Below are 18,420 nucleotides of genomic sequence, written 5' to 3'. Positions count from 1 at the left end.
TGATGGCCTGGTTCCTGATGGCCTGGTTCCTGATGGCCTGGTTCCTGGTCGCCTGTTTCCTGGTCGCCTGGTTCCTGATGGCCTGGTTCCTGATGGCCTGGTTCCTGATCACCTGGTTCCTGACCGCCTGGTTCCTGATGGCCTGGTTCCTGATCACCTGGTTCCTGATGGCCTGGTTCCTGATGGCCTGGTTCCTGATCACCTGGTTCCTGATCGCCTGGTTCCTGATCGCCTGGTTCCTGATCGCCTGGTTCCTGATGGCCTGGTTCCTGATCACCTGGTTCCTGATCGCCTGGTTCCTGATCGCCTGGTTCCTGATCGCCTGGTTCCTGATCGCCTGGTTCCTGATCGCCTGGTTCCTGGTCGCCTGGTTCCTGATCGCCTGGTTCCTGATCACCTGGTTCCTGATGGCCTGGTTCCTGATGGCCTGGTTCCTGATGGCCTGGTTCCTGATGGCCTGGTTCCTGGTCGCCTGGTTCCTGGTCGCCTGGTTCCTGATCACCTGGTTCCTGATCGCCTGGTTCCTGATGGCCTGGTACCTGATGGCCTGGTTTCTGGTCGCCTGGTTCCTGATCGCCTGGTTCCTGATGGCCTGGTTCCTGATGGCCTGGTTCCTGATGGCCTGGTTCCTGATGGCCTGGTTCCTGATGGCCTGGTTCCTGGTCGCCTGGTTCCTGGTCGCCTGGTTCCTGATGGCCTGGTTCCTGATGGCCTGGTTTCTGATCGCCTGGTTCCTGATCGCCTGGTTCCTGATGGCCTGGTTTCTGATCGCCTGGTTCCTGATCGCCTGGTTCCTGGTGGCCTGGTTCCTGATCACCTGGTTCCTGATCGCCTGGTTCCTGATCGCCTGGTTCCTGATCGCCTGGTTCCTGATCACCTGGTTCCTGATGGCCTGGTTTCTGGTCGCCTGGTTCCTGGTTCAGTCCAGGTGTTGTGAAAGGATTGTGAACTGGAGCTTTATAGAAGAAAACTCTGCAGATCAGAGAGGATCACTGGGCCAGAGTGACTCTGTTCAGGTCAGTTCTCACTGATATCACAAAGTATTTAATCATCTGGAACATTTAAGAGCAACAATCACAAAAACGACCTTAAAAAGGCCCAGAACCGTTTATCCTGTCAGTCACAGATTTACAATATTGCAAAAGATCAGCTTAGCAGAAGATATTTACAAGAGGATCAAATGTTTCACAGCATTCAGAGGATGGATTTAAAAACATAAAACATTTCTGTTGATATGACCTCATATTTCCCTCAGGCGCATTTAGAAATGCTGTCCAGAAAAAGTCTGCCACTTTGACAGAACGTCACTGAAACATGAATAATTTAAATGCATCATGAGCATCTAAATGTTCATGATGTCATCAACTCACCATGAGCTTCGCTAATTCTTTCATTATCCACAAACACGCTATAATCTACACAGATCATAACCTTAACATATAAGAAACACGTATGTTGTTTTTAGCTAACATTATTTAATCCCCTGCATGTTGTTTTTTTTTACTTAAATTGTAAACCTATAAAATTGAGTTTCATTTCTACGTCGCCCTCCTCTCACGCCGGACCAGTGGTGGTTGTTTCATCAATACATTTTGGAGCATTGTAAATTCATATCCCTTGGTTTTAAAACGAATGTTTCCATTTAGCTGCTGGTAAACCTGAATGTTCTCCTCCATTGAGTTTTAAAATGAGATTTTCTACTTTTAATAAAGTCAAAAACAAGAAAGGAAAAATAAAACGTATCCGAGTTTTTCTGCTTACCTGGAAGGTAAAATATGTCACTGCTTAATTACATTTTTAATTTGCAAATTGTTGCTCAGCAGAAGTTGAATGAATGAACATTTACAGGATTACTTCCTTTATTATCTCAGCCGAAATACAACAAACTGATGTAAAAATTTTATTTTTATTTTATCAGCTAACAGATTAGACTGATATATGAGGCGTGGCTCATGCTGTGTGAGAATTTGTAGTGATCTTAGTTTTTATTAAACAGCTCCTTCATGTCGGCTGTCAATAACTTTAAGTGTGTAACTGAGTTCAGCCTGATATCGTTTGCTTCCCTTCACTTTTTATCAGACGTTTCCTGATGTTCTGATGGAACAGAGTGAAAACAGAAATGAAGGCAGTCGGTGCTAAAGGAAAACACAGAATATAAAATAAAGGTGTGATTATTTTTATCCAGTGTGGTTCTGTTATCTTGGTCAAACGTTGAACTTTATGTGACTCAGATTACAGGAACATCTTTGTTAAGCTGCACACAGAAAAGCTTTCAGAAGAACAACATCCAACTGCTGCATAATGAAACAACTTTACCACACAGTCATTCTCAGCTATGTGCTAATGGATTCACCCGATAATGGAAGCAGATGTGGAGCAGCACTTCACTGGCTGGATGTTTAATATCTGCAGTCTCAGTCCCAGCTGGGTCTCTGATTGCTACAGGACAGGACTCTAAATTATTCATACTCCTGGCGGGTCTGGGCTGAACGTGATCTATTGATATGACCGGCACACACCGTCTTATGTCTTCCTGGTCCGACTCACCGATTGGCTGATTGGCTGTGGTCCTGCTGGTCACTTCCTTATTTGAGGAGCAGAGTCGACACCATTGTGATAAACCATCTGTGGAGGGAGATAAAGATTAGGGTGATGGGAAAGAGGCCTTCCAAACTCACAGACTTGAAACGAAGAAACATAAAAAAAATACATTTTATAACGGCTGAGTACAAACAACCAACACAGCCACTTGATTGGAAAATACATAATGCCACCCCTTTAATAACTGCACTGTTACTCCTATAAACTTACTGTAAAATCTCATTCTTCTATTTTCTGTTTACCTGTAAATAGCTGCTGATGGATCTGAATTTCCCTCAGTGAGACAATCAGTTTCTGTTCTAACATTTTGCTCCTAAACTTTTCCTGCCTCCATCCTCACATCACACAAATACATTCCTACCCCTGGCAGTTCTTACTTTCTGCTAACTTTAACCCAAGATTTACAGAGAGCATGTGAATCACCGAGTTAAAGTCACGCAACACTCCTGTTTTATATACAGCTGTCTGTAGTTTCCACTCTTTGTATATGCAAATAATTAGTCACTCTCATGTTTCTTTCTCATCTTCTTCCTAGTTTGAGTTTATCACAATTCCTAAGAATCCAGAAAGCTTTTCCCATTACTTCTTCACATGGCGCCTTCAGTTTCAAAACATTAGGATTAAAAATGGGAAACAGCACAAATATGGATGTTTCCTCAAATCTTCATCTTGGAAGTACAAGAAAAGAAAAGCAATATGTCCCATTCACTGCTGACTACAAAAAGTTTCTGGGTGAAGGTCTGTGACCTTTTTGAACCTTTTAGGAGGAGACCGGTCCGATCTGATAGCAGATCACTGGCACGCATCAAAACACTGCTGGCAGCTTGGAGTCATGCAAACAGATTCCTGGAAAGCTCAGAGCAGTTTCTACATCATGCTGATATTAGTTTTAATTTGGGAGAAAAACATTGCAGAGGCTTTCAATGAGACATAGTGATGCAAAACTTCCTTTTTGTTCCAAGATGACCTAGAATAATGCTGACCCATTTAGGACCTAAAATTTGTTTCCTTTTCGGTTCTGTTGCCTGTTGAAGCTATTTTAAACCCGAACTTGTTTGTCAGGTCGTCTTATTTGCATTGCTGAGCAGATCTGAGCGTTTTCAGGACACGGTTCCATTCGGGATCGGACTCTGTGGTGTCAGGATGAACTCCTCGCTCATCCAGGTCTCCTGCAGCTCCAACTCCTCAGTGGAGCAGCACATGTACCCCACTGTCTACTCTTTATTCTTTATCGTGGGGTTTCCATCCAACTGCCTGTCTCTGTTCGTAGCCTGGAAGCTGGCGCTGCAGGGGAACAACATGGCGGTCTACCTGGTCAGCCTGAGTGTTTCGGACCTGCTCTACACGGTCACTCTGCCTGTTTGGATCGGGATGGCGCAGCGCTGGAACGTCTCTGATCAACTGTGCGGCGTGATGTATCTGATCATGTACAACAGCTTCTACGTGGGCTCGGGTCTGCTCTGCTGCATCTCTGTGGACCGCTACCTGGCCGTGGTCTACCCGCTCCACTTCCACTGGGTCAGAGAGGTCAGGGCCGCAGCTCTGCTGAGCACTGCCGTCTGGCTCCTGGAGATTTCTCTTCACGTTCTCTTGCTTCACCACATGGGGGCGCTGCAGTCATTCAACTTGTGCCACCAACCGATGCCACTGACGCAGAAGGATGCCGACGTTGCCCTGGTTCGGGTGGTGCTCGGCTTCCTGCTTCCTCTGGTCATCATGACGCTGTGCTTCCAGCAGATCATGCAGTCGCTCAGACGGAGCCGCTCCGTCCTGCAGGAAGAGCGGCGGAGAGTGGGGCTGCTGCTGCTGCTGCTGCTGCTCACATACATCGCCTCCTTCGTGCCCTACCAGACGGTCATGATCCTGCGGGTCGTCCTGGAGCCGGGGGCCTGCGACTGGGCCCGCGGCCTCCGGGACCCGTACCTGGTCACGGTGGCCATGACCACCCTGAACAGCACTCTGGATCCCATCTTCTACTGTTTGATTAACGAGAGCGCCAAGAGAGAGATTGGGAGAGCGATGAACAGAGGGAGGAGACGTTTCATCAAGACACGGATCCAAGCCGTTTCCTGAATTCCTCTTCGTCAACCTGCATCCGTATTTAGTTTTGTATCAAATGATTGTGCACAAAACGATTTAATTTAGAAAATATAAGCAATACTTGGACTGAAGTCAACTGAAGGGCGTGATTACTTTCTGTAAAGAAGGAAGTCATTAATGTTTGTGTTTAATCTTTTCAGTGCTTTCCTTTAAAAGCCTCTAAAATCATGTCTGTATTATTATTCTTTATTAATCTGCCAAATAAATGGGAAGTGAATTTTTCATTTTTTATAGTTTGATCTTGGAAAATACTTAACAGCTCAGATTCTTTGAGGCAGAACTGAAAAATTATTTACAGTTCTATTTATTTTCATCTGCACCAGCCTTTATTGCAATCTATAAACCTTCCATGAAGGAATAAATTAGTTATTGGACTTTTGTTTAATTAATACAGACCTTTCTTTATGAGCCCTGTTAATAAAGTAGTATGAATTGGTTTCAGCAGCAGGTCCTTCAGTCACAACTGGATAAAACAATAAACTCTGAGATTTTCCTGCAGGTTCCTATTGAAAGCTGGATGGGTAGAAAACACTTTGCACCAATCGAATGCCTGAATATTCTGAATAACAGATTGAAAACAATACATTTATTTATTGTAGAGCTCATATGTCTGTTCATTCAGTAATATAGGCACAAGTCTTTTTTTAATTGAAGATGTTGCTCATGCAGTTAATTGTGGTTATTTTATTGCACATCCTGCTATTAACTCAATGAACATTCATTGTAAGAAACTCTGACTTATAAAGATGAACATCCTCCTGAAATGTCACAAAATAGTCAGAAACTGGAAATCATCCAAACTGTTTCAACATGTTCAGGTTAAAGTTCACCAACTTAGCACCAACTTGTGTTTTCTTTAGTCCAGGTCAGAGTTCAGAGAAAACTCTGAGCTTTGATCTGGAACAGAAAATTCTCTCAGATTGGGACATTTTTCTGACTCCCCTGCATGGCTCCATGACACTAGCAGAGTTAGCTTCCAGGTTTTTATGCTGAGTAAAGAATTAGACTGTTATCTTGACGATGATCACAAAACACATGCAAGCATCAGCATCTCTCTGTTGTATGGTAACCAAAACACAGACTTTGCATCTCCTAATCCCAACAATGATGGATGGACAGATACACTTCACAGAAAAAGAGTAACAGATCTGTGCTTGGGTATTACATGCATTAGGAAAATAGGTTGTTAATCAGATTCCACCCATTATGTACAATACATAATGGGTGGAATGATTTCCTATGGAAATAATGGATTTAAATGGAAGCAGTGATCTCATTAAAATACAAACAAGAACCAAGTCGACTTTGTTTTTCTGTCATCACATCCAGTTAACTCTTTATAATGGCTGATTGGTTTACTCTTTGTTATGAAGTCATTTCAGGAAATGAGATGTGTTTAAATCAGACAAACTGTTTGACTGACTGAACTTTTGTAAACATGCATTATCAGGATTTTCCCAAGAGGCTAAAACATGCATTATGACATAATTTCTTCACTTTCACTCAATAAAAACAAACTCGAATTGTGCAAATATTATTAATGTTCTGGGGAGTTTTGTGTTCGGCACATTCCACACACTCTCCAGAGTCAGCCGGTGAAAATTGACTCAGGCTGAAGCCACTGTCCAATTCCTTTGTCAACACACATTGTTTAGCTGTCAAATGTCTGCATGTGAACCTGGTACACTGTTGAGCTTTTAACTTGCCTTCACTTATCTTTTCACACAAAATATCTGAGCACAGAAATGATTAAATTTAGTTTTTTTATATTTCTGTAAAACTTCCTGGTCACTGACATCGCCTTTGGACAGTCTGTGGTGTCAGACTCTCAGTTTCTGTGAGAAAATGTGTCCTGTTTGCTTTATGATCCCTCTCAATTCTCTTCCTGGTAGACAGGATAAATTGATCATCTCAGTTGGTTGCAAAGGAGTATATGTTTTCACGATTATAACCCCACACTCTTAATTAATCGGTTTAACCCACAGATTCCTTTCCTGACAGAAAAAACACCATGTAAAGTGACATAAACAGTTTCTCCAATTGTATAACATGCCAAGAAGTATTGTTACAAGAAATAAACACAGCAGCCCACATTCAATGCACTGGCAGAAAAAAGGCAGTCATTATCCAGTAGGAGGAGAGGGGTGGGAAAGAAGCAAACGTTAACTTCAGATATCTGTTCAGCATCAGATGCTTCCTTCAACAAGCAAGTCCTTGTCAAACAGTAGTGAGAAACATCGGCGCTGCAGGAGGGTTGCTGCTTTTTCCATTGGGAGAAATTGGTCTGTCCACCTGAAGGTATGCAACAAATTTATACTTTGCTTTTTTTTGCTTTTATTCATGAATGTTAAACATTCTGCAACATTTACGGGTAATTAGAAAATTAACAGATATACAACAATCTCTTAAATTGTTTGGACTTCTTCGGCATGTCAGCCTGTACCGACTAAAGCATTTATGTCGGTATACAGTCGACTGTTGCAGTGCAGTACTAAAGGCTTGAACCACAGACTGACGTATCTTGGGTTGTTTTGGGTTTTTCTGGTTTTGTTCATTTGTTTTTTTTTTTGTTTGCCTGAGTTATTCTTATTTTTGATTAGATCAGCCTTGCTTCAGTTTTACTTTAGTTCAGTCAGCTCTTTGTTAGTTAGATTTGGTTTATTTCCTGAGTTTGATGACTTTTTGTCCAAGTTAGATTCGTTTCCCCGGCTCCTTGTTGGGGTTTACTCGCCCTGTGCATGTCTCCCCCTCAGCCTGCTTTCTGCTCACACCTGAACCTCGTTTTCTAATGAGTCCCGGTTCTCGGATCCTCCCGTTGTACTCCATGGTTTTTCCTGCTCTTGATCATTGTGATGTCATTGTTTTGATGTTTTTTATTTAACTGCTACCAACTACTCACAGCTTCAAGCTGTCTGCATTTGGATCCAATCAACACTAAACATGATTGAAGGATTAATCAGACTTGCTTCTTGCTGCAGAATTAGAGCAAATAAGGAAGCCAGTCATTCAGTACGAACTCTGGCCAAGCCTTGTTCATCATTGATGACGGAGTCGGTTAATATGCTGCAGAAATGAATTCCTCAGCTGTTTAATGTTTTCTTTTGTTCCTTTTGCTTGCATCTTTCTTCAGAATGGTGGCTAACATCAGTTCTATGGTTGAAGATGGAAACCAGTCAAATTCTAATAATTGCTCACTTGAATTCAACAACTTGGGCGTCACAGCGTACATCCTGTCCATCTCTGTTCTGGGAATTGTTTTGAACATCTTTGTGCTGACGGTCTTCGTCCTCCATAAGAAGCCCTGCACCGTGGCTGAGATCTACCTGAGCAACCTGGCTGCTGCCGACCTGTTCCTGGTCTCCTTCCTGCCCTTCTGGGCCGCCAACGTTTATCATAAGTTTGACTGGATTTTTGGTCTTGCCATGTGCAAAATGGTCAATGTGAGCATCCTGATGAACGTCTACTGCAGCATCTACTTCGTGGTTCTGATTAGCATCGATCGCTATTTGGCCTTGGTTCATCCACTGTCCCTTGAAAAAATGCGTCGCCCAAAATTTGCCAAAATTTGTTGTGTTGTGGTTTGGATTCTGGGATTAAGTCTTAGTATTCCCAAATTTATCAACAGGAAATTGGCACCTGACAAAAACATTACTTCCTGTAGTGAACTTGATGAAACTTTACTCCAGGCGACTGAGTGGATGATTTTGGTGTTGGGGTTTTTCATTCCCATTTCCATCATTTTCTTTTGCACTGCCAAAATCCTCAAAGCTCTGAGGAACAGATCTATCCAAGGAGTAAAGATGAGGAAAAAGGATCAAAAAGCCAACGCTTTGGTCCTGGCTGTCCTGCTGGCGTTCCTGATCTGCTGGGTCCCGTACCATCTGCGGTCCATCCCAACCTGGCTCTACAAGGCCAGGATCCTGGCAAAGTGCAGCTCTGAGATCATCCAGCACTTCTGTGGGCAGTTCTTCACCTATCTGGCGTTCTTCAACAGCGTTGCCAACCCCATTCTCTACGTCATTGTCGGAAGAAACTTCAGAGACAAACTGAAGGAACTCATCAACCAGTGGGACCAAAAACGCAGTGCAACCATCAGGCTGACAACTGCAAGCACAAGGATTCTGCGAAGTGTTAAATCCTAACAGATTATTAACTATGATATGAGTTTGCTTTTTTTATTTTGAGAAAACTAAAAATTAAACTTGTTAGCTGGAGGAATGATCACCAATTGTAATTTGTGTAGAAGGTAACATCAAATCAAGACATGTCACTCAGTGACCCTCAGATTGATCCTTCATTGCCTTCAGGTTTTGGAGTGGTCTTTATGATCTGATGTACAGACAGTGATACCATGAGGCCAACACTTCTGCAGAGAAATTAAAGAAAGAAAAATACTGTCTTGTTTCTGTAAAAGTTTTAACTTTTACAAGCCAAGGTATGCTTACTGATATTTTTGTGCAACAAAAAAATGTAAGGAGGATGTTATGAATGTGTCAGTATTAGAGTCCAGATATGACTAAAGTTATGATTATTTGCCAGTTCAGTTCTTTGTTTTTCTTTATTCTGGTTATTTGTTAACACGTCTTGCATGAAGTGAAAATCATTTATTCTACTACACCCACTGTTATTTTAAGTGCTTTCAGAATAATTCAATAACAACTCTGCTACATAATTAAACAGCTTTACCGCATGTTGTATATCACTGAAATAATGAAATAATGGACTGAATCAGGATAATGGAAGCAGACATTGGAGTGCATTGTGCAGGCTCTACTTATCCTGCTTTGTTACAGAGATTCTTGTCGTCTAACTTCAGAAATATAAAGTTGTAATCCAAGACTTATTAACCTTACCTCCATGCAATGTGCCAACATTAGTACAGTTAGCTCAGGAGACCCAGTATTTATTCTACTGATGTATTTAAATGTCTTCCAAACTGTTTTTCTGTCTTAACTTTCTGCACTTTGACTGAGTCACAGCGCTGGAGAGCATCGCCTTGACAAGGATGGGTGCAAACAGCTAATTCTCACATTTAGCTCGACCATCGACGAGTGTTCTGTTTCACGGTTTTATTATGGGTCTGGAGTATGTTCAGTGCAGCAGAGCCTCACTCCTGCAGCTTTTAGACACATCCCTGCTCCAACAGGCCTGGTGGCGACCAGACCAGACAGGAAGGACGGATGAAGGAGTTCAGCCTTTTGATTCAGGTGTGTTGGATCAGAGGTGCATCTAGAAGTTTCAGGATAGAAGCATCTTATCTTATGATTTTGTTAAACTGATGTTCATGTCATGGAATATTTTTATTGTAATGCTTAATCCAAATGAAGTTGTGTGAGCTCCACGGCCGACATCGGCTAACCTGGAGGTCCAGACAGAAACACATCAGTCTATGAGTTTATGACTCTTTGTGCTTCACTCTGCCTGCCAGGGCTTTACTCTCAACTTTTACTCTGACCCGCTGAGTGTCCTGTATTGTAAGCTCTCATATCATATGCATGTTATTAATAAACCTGACAGAGATTTTCACCTTAACGCTGCTTGGATAAGATTTTTCTACAACACCCCAATTAGACTTACCCAGCCTGCTCTAAGGGGTTGTGATGTGATGATCTTCACTGATAAATGTCTTTCACAAGTTCATCATTATAATTTTCAGATGTTATGAATTCTGATTAAATATGCAAGCTGGTCTGACTATTGATCAGTAAATACTATTAATAAAAATCTACTTTTTGCTGTGAAATTGTTGAATGAATATACACCTGAGCTCAACAACAAAAATATTTATAGTTTTTAATCTGTTGTTTAATCATCAGAAGTTCATTTTCCAAGTTTCAAAAAGCTCTGATCGTTCTTGGAGTTAATTTAGAAATATTTACTGTGACTGAAACAGACGTTCCTGTTCTGGTGACTCAGAAACACTTTAACGTGTGACACCATGGCAGCCTCAGGTTAAGTCTTTATTTTATATCAAAGTTGTTTGTTGTAAGAACTTTTTCAACCCAAATAAGAGTAATTTTCTCTGGAGGATATTTCTTTTTTCCTTCTGCAAATTAAGCAACACATCTTCCAAGAGTTTTTATTAGTTTAGTGGGAATATTTCATCTTTTCTATTTCCCAGCTACACAGATGATCTCAAGAGAATAATTCCTAAATTAAATCTCCACATATTGTGTTTTGTCCACATTGTATGCTGTGCAGGGAGAAAACATGAGTCTTTACTTGGTGAGCTGTTACTGACCTGGCAACCTGTCAGCTCCTAAATGTCAACATATTGTGGCAGAACTGTAAACAGCTGCGTGTGTTATCTGGTCAATGTCACTTTCAGTGCAGGGAAACAAGCCTCTGCAGCACTATATGTACGCATATATCAGTAGGTAGACTGCTCTTTTCACATGACACTGATACTTAAAGCAAAGTAATTCACATGTTACCTGGCAACCTTGGATGAGCTGAGGGTGTGTGGTTATTTTGTCCTCTCAACGTTTGACGCTGTGATACAGAAAAGATGAAACACACATTGAACTTCCATTAACATGTAACAGGAAGGTTTATTGTTCTCATATGACGTACTGTTTATTCAAACCTTTTGCATTTTTAACTATCAAAATAAAAGCACATGAATTAACTATTCACAGCTTTCACAACTTTAACTCTGTACAGATAAAATGTACTTTAATATTTAAACATCTTAGCTTGTAACTGTATTGTTTTACTGAATAATAGTATTTTATCCGTTACCAAAAACCTACAAAACTGAAAAAGGTGCAATGCTCCTTTAATGCTGGTCTGTTCACTAAGCTTTGCTCATCAACAGCCGTTAGTTCACAATGTGGTAACAATATGGTTTCACTGGTTTTTCAGAAAGAAACTCCATTTCACTGATAAAGACATTAAAACAGCGAAATGTACAAAATCCAACAGTTCAGTGAATCCAGGAGTCCTGCTGCTGTTTCTCAGCTGCTCAACAGTCTGCTAGCATTAGCATCAATTAGCCTCCAGACTTATGTCCCGTTTTCTACACAGTACTCATCACAAACTGCATCACGTGACTCACTAGTTGACTCCCGATTCAAAAACCTCTTCAGCTCCTAAAGGTCATCAACATTTATGCATCAAGATACATTTTACTGACCTGAGAGGCAGAAAACATGACACACAAACGTTGCGCTTCCATTAGCATCGAGGAAGGTTTATTCTTCTTCTGCGTGCACAAACACCAATGCGACAGACGCCCCCCAGCGGTGGTATGTGGAATCGCGCTGAAGCTGAAATAACGCTAAAGAACGTCTTCCAATGAGAAACTAAAGATAAAGAAATAATGTTGGTGTCTGTGTTTGTTCTCAGTGTTTTCATCACTTACAGCTTGTTTGTTTTTCACGGGTCGACACACACAAGTTAATTTCGAAAATAGCTAACTCTTCACAAATTATTGTATTCATATATTCCAAAAAAAAAACTGAGTGGAAGGAAAAGTTGTGGTAGAAAAAAGTGCACAAAAAGCAGATATCAGCATTGTGAGATTGTTTTAATGATTTTATTCTATTTTCAGAAGATGAGCCTGATATGTTGTGTCTGCATTAGAAAGCTTTAATGTTGTCATCTCTACCTCAACTAAACTACCTGGTTCCAAACTTAGAAAGGTCACACATCTTGGTTACTAATAAAAGGAATTTTTTCTAAGTTTAGCTGAAGTTGTTATTAAAACAACCTGGACTTCCTGAACAGAACCGCAGCCTGATGTCCTCCATGCCACGCTGCATTGAAGCAGTAAACAGGCCCACCTTTCTGTATTAAATATCCTTTAATGGTGTTATATAACATTCTAATCTTCTCATTGTTTTTTTTAATTTCATTTCATTTTGGAGAATAAAACTAAAAACTCTGCATGCATGTTCTCCCGATTCGCCACATGGGGGCGCTGTTGTCCTCCACGTCCATCCTTCATGAAACAGCAACACTGAAGAGCAACCAGAGACCTGCAACATGTTTCAGGCAACTCCATGTTTCCAATGAGCAGCAAAGAGAAACTCAACTCAGAGACTTTCTGTCGTTTCTGTGGAGACAGAAAAAGACATGAGGTTTTAAACGCGCTGAAGGTAAAAGAGCTTTATTTTAAACAGGAACATGTAGAGCTGATAAGTGCTCTGTGGACATGGCAATAATGACCGACAGCCGACAGCCAGTCATGATCATCACCAACGTAACGACGCCACAAACATGAAGCCTCTCACTATGTGTGCAGATTAAAACTGGCCTCTGTTTGTTTTTCTCCTGATGGACAGAAACATGAAGCGGGACTAAACTACGCTGCAGGTAGAAACTGTGAGTAATCAGCTTTGAGTTTTAAACCTGAAAAAACTGAACTTAGTTCTTCATGTGTTAAAAATAGTATTTTATTTCTTTTATCCAAGTTGTTGTCCAGAACTAATGTTTGATGAGTGTCCTCCGGTCGGGTCAGTGTGGATCCTTTCACCAGAACTGAAATGTTAGAAATGTTAGAAATGTTTCATTTCATCCAAAAGTTCAACGCTCCAATAAGAAAAACATCATAACTCTGTTTGTGGAGCTCTGATGAATGAATTCAATTGAACTTCTGTAATTTAACTCATGAACTCTACATTATGACCTCTACATTGTGACCTCTACATTGTGACCTCTACATTGTGACCTCTACATTGTGACCTCTACATTATGACCTCTACATTGTGACCTCTACATTATGACCTCTACATTATAACCTCTACATTGTGACCTCTACATTATGACCTCTACATTGTGACCTCTACATTGTGACCTCTACATTATAACCTCTACATTGTGACCTCTACATTATGACCTCTACATTATGACCTCTACATTGTGACCTCTACATTATGACCTCTACATTGTGACCTCTACATTATGACCTCTACATTATGACCTCTACATTATAACTTCTACATTATGACCTCTACATTGTGACCTCTACATTATGAAATCTACATTATGACCTCTACATTGTGACCTCTACATTATGACCTCTACATTATGACCTATACATTGTGACCTCTACATTATGACCTCTACATTATGACCTCTACATTATAACCTCTACATTATGACCTCTACATTGTGACCTCTACATTATGACCTCTACATTATGACCTCTACATTGTGACCTCTACATTGTGACCTCTACATTATGACCTCTACATTGTGACCTCTACATTGTGACCTCTACATTATGACCTCTACATTGTGACCTCTACATTATGACCTCTACATTGTGACCTCTACATTGTGACCTCTACATTATGCCTCTACATTGTGACCTCTACATTATGACCTCTACATTGTGACCTCTACATTGTGACCTCTACATTGTGACCTATACATTGTGACCTCTACATTATGACCTCTACATTGTGACCTCTACATTGTGACCTCTACATTGTGACCTCTACATTATGACCTCTACATTGTGACCTCTACATTGTGACCTCTACATTGTGACCTCTACATTATGACCTCTACATTGTGACCTCTACATTATGACCTCTACATTGTGACCTCTACATTATAACCTCTACATTGTGACCTCTACATTATGACCTCTACATTGTGACCTCTACATTATAACCTCTACATTTTAACCTCTACATTGTGACCTCTACATTATGACCTCTACATTGTGACCTCTACATTATGACCTCTACATTGTGACCTCTACATTATGACCTCTACATTTTAACCTCTACATTATGACCTCTACATTATGACCTCTACATTGTGACCTCTACATTATGACCTCTACATTGTGACCTCTACATTATAACCTCTACATTTTGACCTCTACATTGTGACCTCTACATTGTGACCTCTACATTATGACCTCTACATTGTGACCTCTACATTGTGACCTCTACATTGTGACCTCTACATTATGACCTCTACATTATGACCTCTACATTATGACCTCTACATTGTGACCTCTACATTATGACCTCTACATTGTGACCTCTACATTGTGACCTCTACATTATGACCTCTACATTATGACCTCTACATTATGACCTCTACATTATGACCTCTACATTATAACCTCTACATTATGACCTCTACATTATAACCTCTACATTATGACCTCTACATTGTGACCTCTACATTATGACCTCTACATTGTGACCTCTACATTATGACCTCTACATTGTGACCTCTACATTATGACCTCTACATTATAACCTCTACATTATGACCTGTACATTGTGACCTCTACATTGTGACCTCTACATTATGACCTCTACATTATGACCTCTACATTATGACCTCTACATTATGACCTCTACATTATGACCTCTACATTATGAACTCTACATTATGACCTCTACATTATAACCTCTACATTGTGACCTCTACATTATGACCTCTACATTGTGACCTCTACATTATGACCTCTACATTGTGACCTCTACATTGTGACCTCTACATTGTGACCTCTACATTATGACCTCTACATTGTGACCTCTACATTATGACCTCTACATTATGACCTCTACATTATGACCTCTACATTGTGACCTCTACATTGTGACCTCTACATTGTGACCTCTACATTGTGACCTCTACATTATGACCTCTACATTGTGACCTCTACATTATGACCTCTACATTATGAACTCTACATTATGACCTCTACATTGTGACCTCTACATTGTGACCTCTACATTATGACCTCTACATTATGAACTCTACATTATGACCTCTACATTGTGACCTCTACATTGTGACCTCTATATTGTGACCTCTACATTATGACCTCTACATTGTTACCTCTACATTATGACCTCTACATTATGACCTCTACATTATGACCTCTACATTATGACCTCTACATTATGACCTCTACATTATGACCTCTACATTGTGACCTCTACATTATGACCTCTACATTATGACCTCTACATTGTGACCTCTACATTATGACCTTCATTGTGACCTCTACATTATGACCTCTACATTGTGACCTCTACATTATGACCTCTACATTATGACCTCTACATTATGACCTCTACATTGTGACCTCTACATTGTGACCTCTACATTATGACCTCTACATTGTGACCTCTACATTATGACCTCTACATTGTGACCTCTACATTATGACCTCTACATTGTGACCTCTACATTATGACCTCATTATGACCTCTACATTATGACCTCTACATTGTGACCTCTACATTGTGACCTCTACATTGTGACCTCTACATGATGACCTCTACATTATGACCTCTACATTATGAACTCTACATTATGACCTCTACATTATGACCTCTACATTATGACCTCTACATTGTGACCTCTACATTGTGACCTCTACATTGTGACCTCTACATTATGACCTCTACATTATGACCTCTACATTATGAACTCTACATTATGACCTCTACATTATGACCTCTACATTATGACCTCTACATTGTGACCTCTACATTATGACCTCTACATTGTGACCTCTACATTATGACCTCTACATTATGACCTCTACATTGTGACCTCTACATTATGACCTCTACATTATGACCTCTACATTGTGACCTCTACATTATAACCTCTACATTGTGACCTCTACATTATGACCTCTACATTGTGACCTCTACATTGTGACCTCTACATTGTGACCTCTACATTATGACCTCTACATTATGACCTCTACATTGTGACCTCTACATTGTGACCTCTACATTGTGACCTCTACATTATGACCTCTACATTATGACCTCTACATTATGACCTCTACATTGTGACCTCTACATTATAACCTCTACATTGTGACCTCTACATTATGACCTCTACATTGTGACCTCTACATTATAACCTCTACATTGTGACCTCTACATTATGACCTCTACATTATGACCTCTACATTGTGACCTCTACATTATGACCTCTACATTATGACCTCTACATTGTGACCTCTACATTATGACCTCTACATTGTGACCTCTACATTATGACCTCTACATTATGACCTCTACATTATGACCTCTACATTATGACCTCTACATTGTGACCTCTACATTGTGACCTCTACATTATAACCTCTACATTATGACCTCTACATTATGACCTCTACATTATGACCTCTACATTGTGACCTCTACATTGTGACCTCTACATTGTGACCTCTACATTATGACCTCTACATTATGACCTCTACATTATGACCTCTACATTGTGACCTCTACATTGTGACCTCTACATTGTGACCACCGTTCAGTAGGATTATAAAGTTAGTTCTGGGGATTTTGATAGTTTGGCTCCAACATGGTTTGGGACGTGGCCTCTAAATAATTTTTCTCTGATAAATTTGGGCAAACAGCAGACACTGACCAGAGGATGTGACAGATGTGCGTTTTCTCATTTTAAACACATTGGACCTTATTAAGAGCATGAAAGTATTATGACAAAGTGAGCTGATTGGAGGCATTATTGGCAACATCCAAATGAACTGAATGGACTTGAGAGAAAGAAACTGGAGGAAACATCAGAAAGAGAAACTATCTGAATGTATTTAGATGTGAAATAGTAACAAATCTTATCTTTATGTCGCCAAACTCTCTTCTTAAAGCAGTTCAGTCAAACTAAGAAACGGCAGACAGAACTTTAATATTTTACCCTATTAATCTGACACACAGTGAACTCAGTGAATGTTGCATCAGTTAATATGGAAAGGTTTTCCATCAGTTGCTGTTTGTTTCTCTTCCTCCTGTTTTCCTCCAGAGGTCGGAGGTCATGGAGAACCTGACTCTGGCGGCCAACGCTTCAGGATGTTTCCCGGTGGAAACGCCGCTCAGGAGGAAGCTCTTCCTCCTCTAGTACCTGACCATCATCATCCTCTCCATCCCTGCAAATGCCTTCTCCCTGTATGTGTCGTGTCAGCACATCAGGCAGAAGAACGACCTTGGCGTTTACCTCTTCCATCTGGCGTTGAGCGACCTGACCTTCACCTTTGGCCTCTCGCTGTGGATGGACTTCCTGTGGAGAGGCGTCTGGACCCACGGAGGCTACGTCTGTTTGGCCTCCATCTACTCACTCTACACCAACTTCTACACCAGTGAGGCTCTCCTCTGCTGCATCGCTGTGAACCGCTACCTGGCCGTGGTTCATCCGCTCAGGTTCGGCTGGATGAGGAAGGTCAGCACCGCCGCCGGGATCTCCGTCACCGTCTGGGTTTTGGTGATGGGCTTCAATGTGTGCACCATCACCTGGGCGGACTCCTACTATGAAAACAACATGTTCTCTTTGTGCTACGATATCTTCCTGCCGCTGTCTAGTGCCAGCATCGCTCGCTTCGTGCTGGGCTTCGTGGTTCCGGTTCTGATCGTGTTTTTCTCCAGCCGGAGGACGCGCCTGGCAGTGAAAGCCAACAGAGCCACGATGGACCAGGAACGGCTGCGGATCTCAAAGCTGCTGACGGTGGTTCTTCTCTGCCTGTTGGTCTGCTTCGGACCGATCCATGTTGCTCTCATGGTCCGCATGCTGTTGGACGGCTGCGAGAGTTTTAAATGGTTCCTCCACATTTACAAGGTCAGCACTGCTATATCGACCATGAACTGCCTGGCAGACCCTCTGCTCTACTGCTTCATCACCAGAACAGGGCAGGAAAACATCCAACAGGCTCTGCTGTTCTTCTTCAGGAAGCAGAAAAGGACAGAAGTCATGAACTGTATCACTTAA

General features: G+C 41.3%; 3 protein-coding genes across 4 annotated transcripts; all 3 read left to right on the top strand.

Annotated features, from left to right (window-relative positions):
• Positions 1 to 821: 821 nt before the first annotated feature.
• On the top strand, positions 822 to 4,923 carry LOC129374759 (ovarian cancer G-protein coupled receptor 1-like). 2 transcript variants are annotated; one of them, XM_055053374.1, is made up of 2 exons: positions 822 to 1,016; positions 3,872 to 4,923. In XM_055053374.1, exon 2 carries the CDS (start codon positions 3,901 to 3,903, stop codon positions 4,672 to 4,674), a length of 774 nt encoding a protein of 257 aa, XP_054909349.1. In that variant the 5' UTR covers positions 822 to 1,016; positions 3,872 to 3,900; the 3' UTR covers positions 4,675 to 4,923. The 2 variants fall into 2 exon arrangements, with proteins under 2 accessions (XP_054909349.1, XP_054909348.1); XM_055053373.1 differs by lacking the exon at positions 822 to 1,016 and having other exon boundaries at positions 3,321 to 4,923.
• Positions 4,924 to 6,892: 1,969 nt separating this feature from the next.
• LOC129374758 (B2 bradykinin receptor-like) lies at positions 6,893 to 10,234 on the top strand. Its single transcript, XM_055053372.1, has 2 exons — positions 6,893 to 6,999; positions 7,832 to 10,234. Exon 2 carries the CDS (start codon positions 7,833 to 7,835, stop codon positions 8,841 to 8,843), a length of 1,011 nt encoding a protein of 336 aa, XP_054909347.1. The 5' UTR covers positions 6,893 to 6,999; position 7,832; the 3' UTR covers positions 8,844 to 10,234.
• A 7,241-nt stretch (positions 10,235 to 17,475) lies between these two features.
• LOC129374657 (psychosine receptor-like) lies at positions 17,476 to 18,420 on the top strand. Its single transcript, XM_055053174.1, is given in 1 exon segment — positions 17,476 to 18,420. A coding segment is annotated over 1 exon segment (945 nt).

This window comes from Poeciliopsis prolifica, unplaced genomic scaffold (assembly GCF_027474105.1).
Source record: "Poeciliopsis prolifica strain line A6 unplaced genomic scaffold, Auburn_PproV2 SCAFFOLD037, whole genome shotgun sequence".
In the NCBI taxonomy this organism is placed as follows: Eukaryota; Metazoa; Chordata; class Actinopteri; order Cyprinodontiformes; family Poeciliidae; genus Poeciliopsis; species Poeciliopsis prolifica.
Note: the sequence above shows the minus strand (reverse complement) of the source record. Positions and strands in the feature narration are given on the sequence as shown.

Bases quoted from the DNA above. Each gene is read 5' to 3' on its own strand.
- LOC129374759 (XM_055053373.1), top strand. From the start codon at position 3,745: ATGAACTCCTCGCTCATCCAGGTCTCCTGCAGCTCCAACTCCTCAGTG.
- LOC129374758 (XM_055053372.1), top strand. From the start codon at position 7,833: ATGGTGGCTAACATCAGTTCTATGGTTGAAGATGGAAACCAGTCAAAT.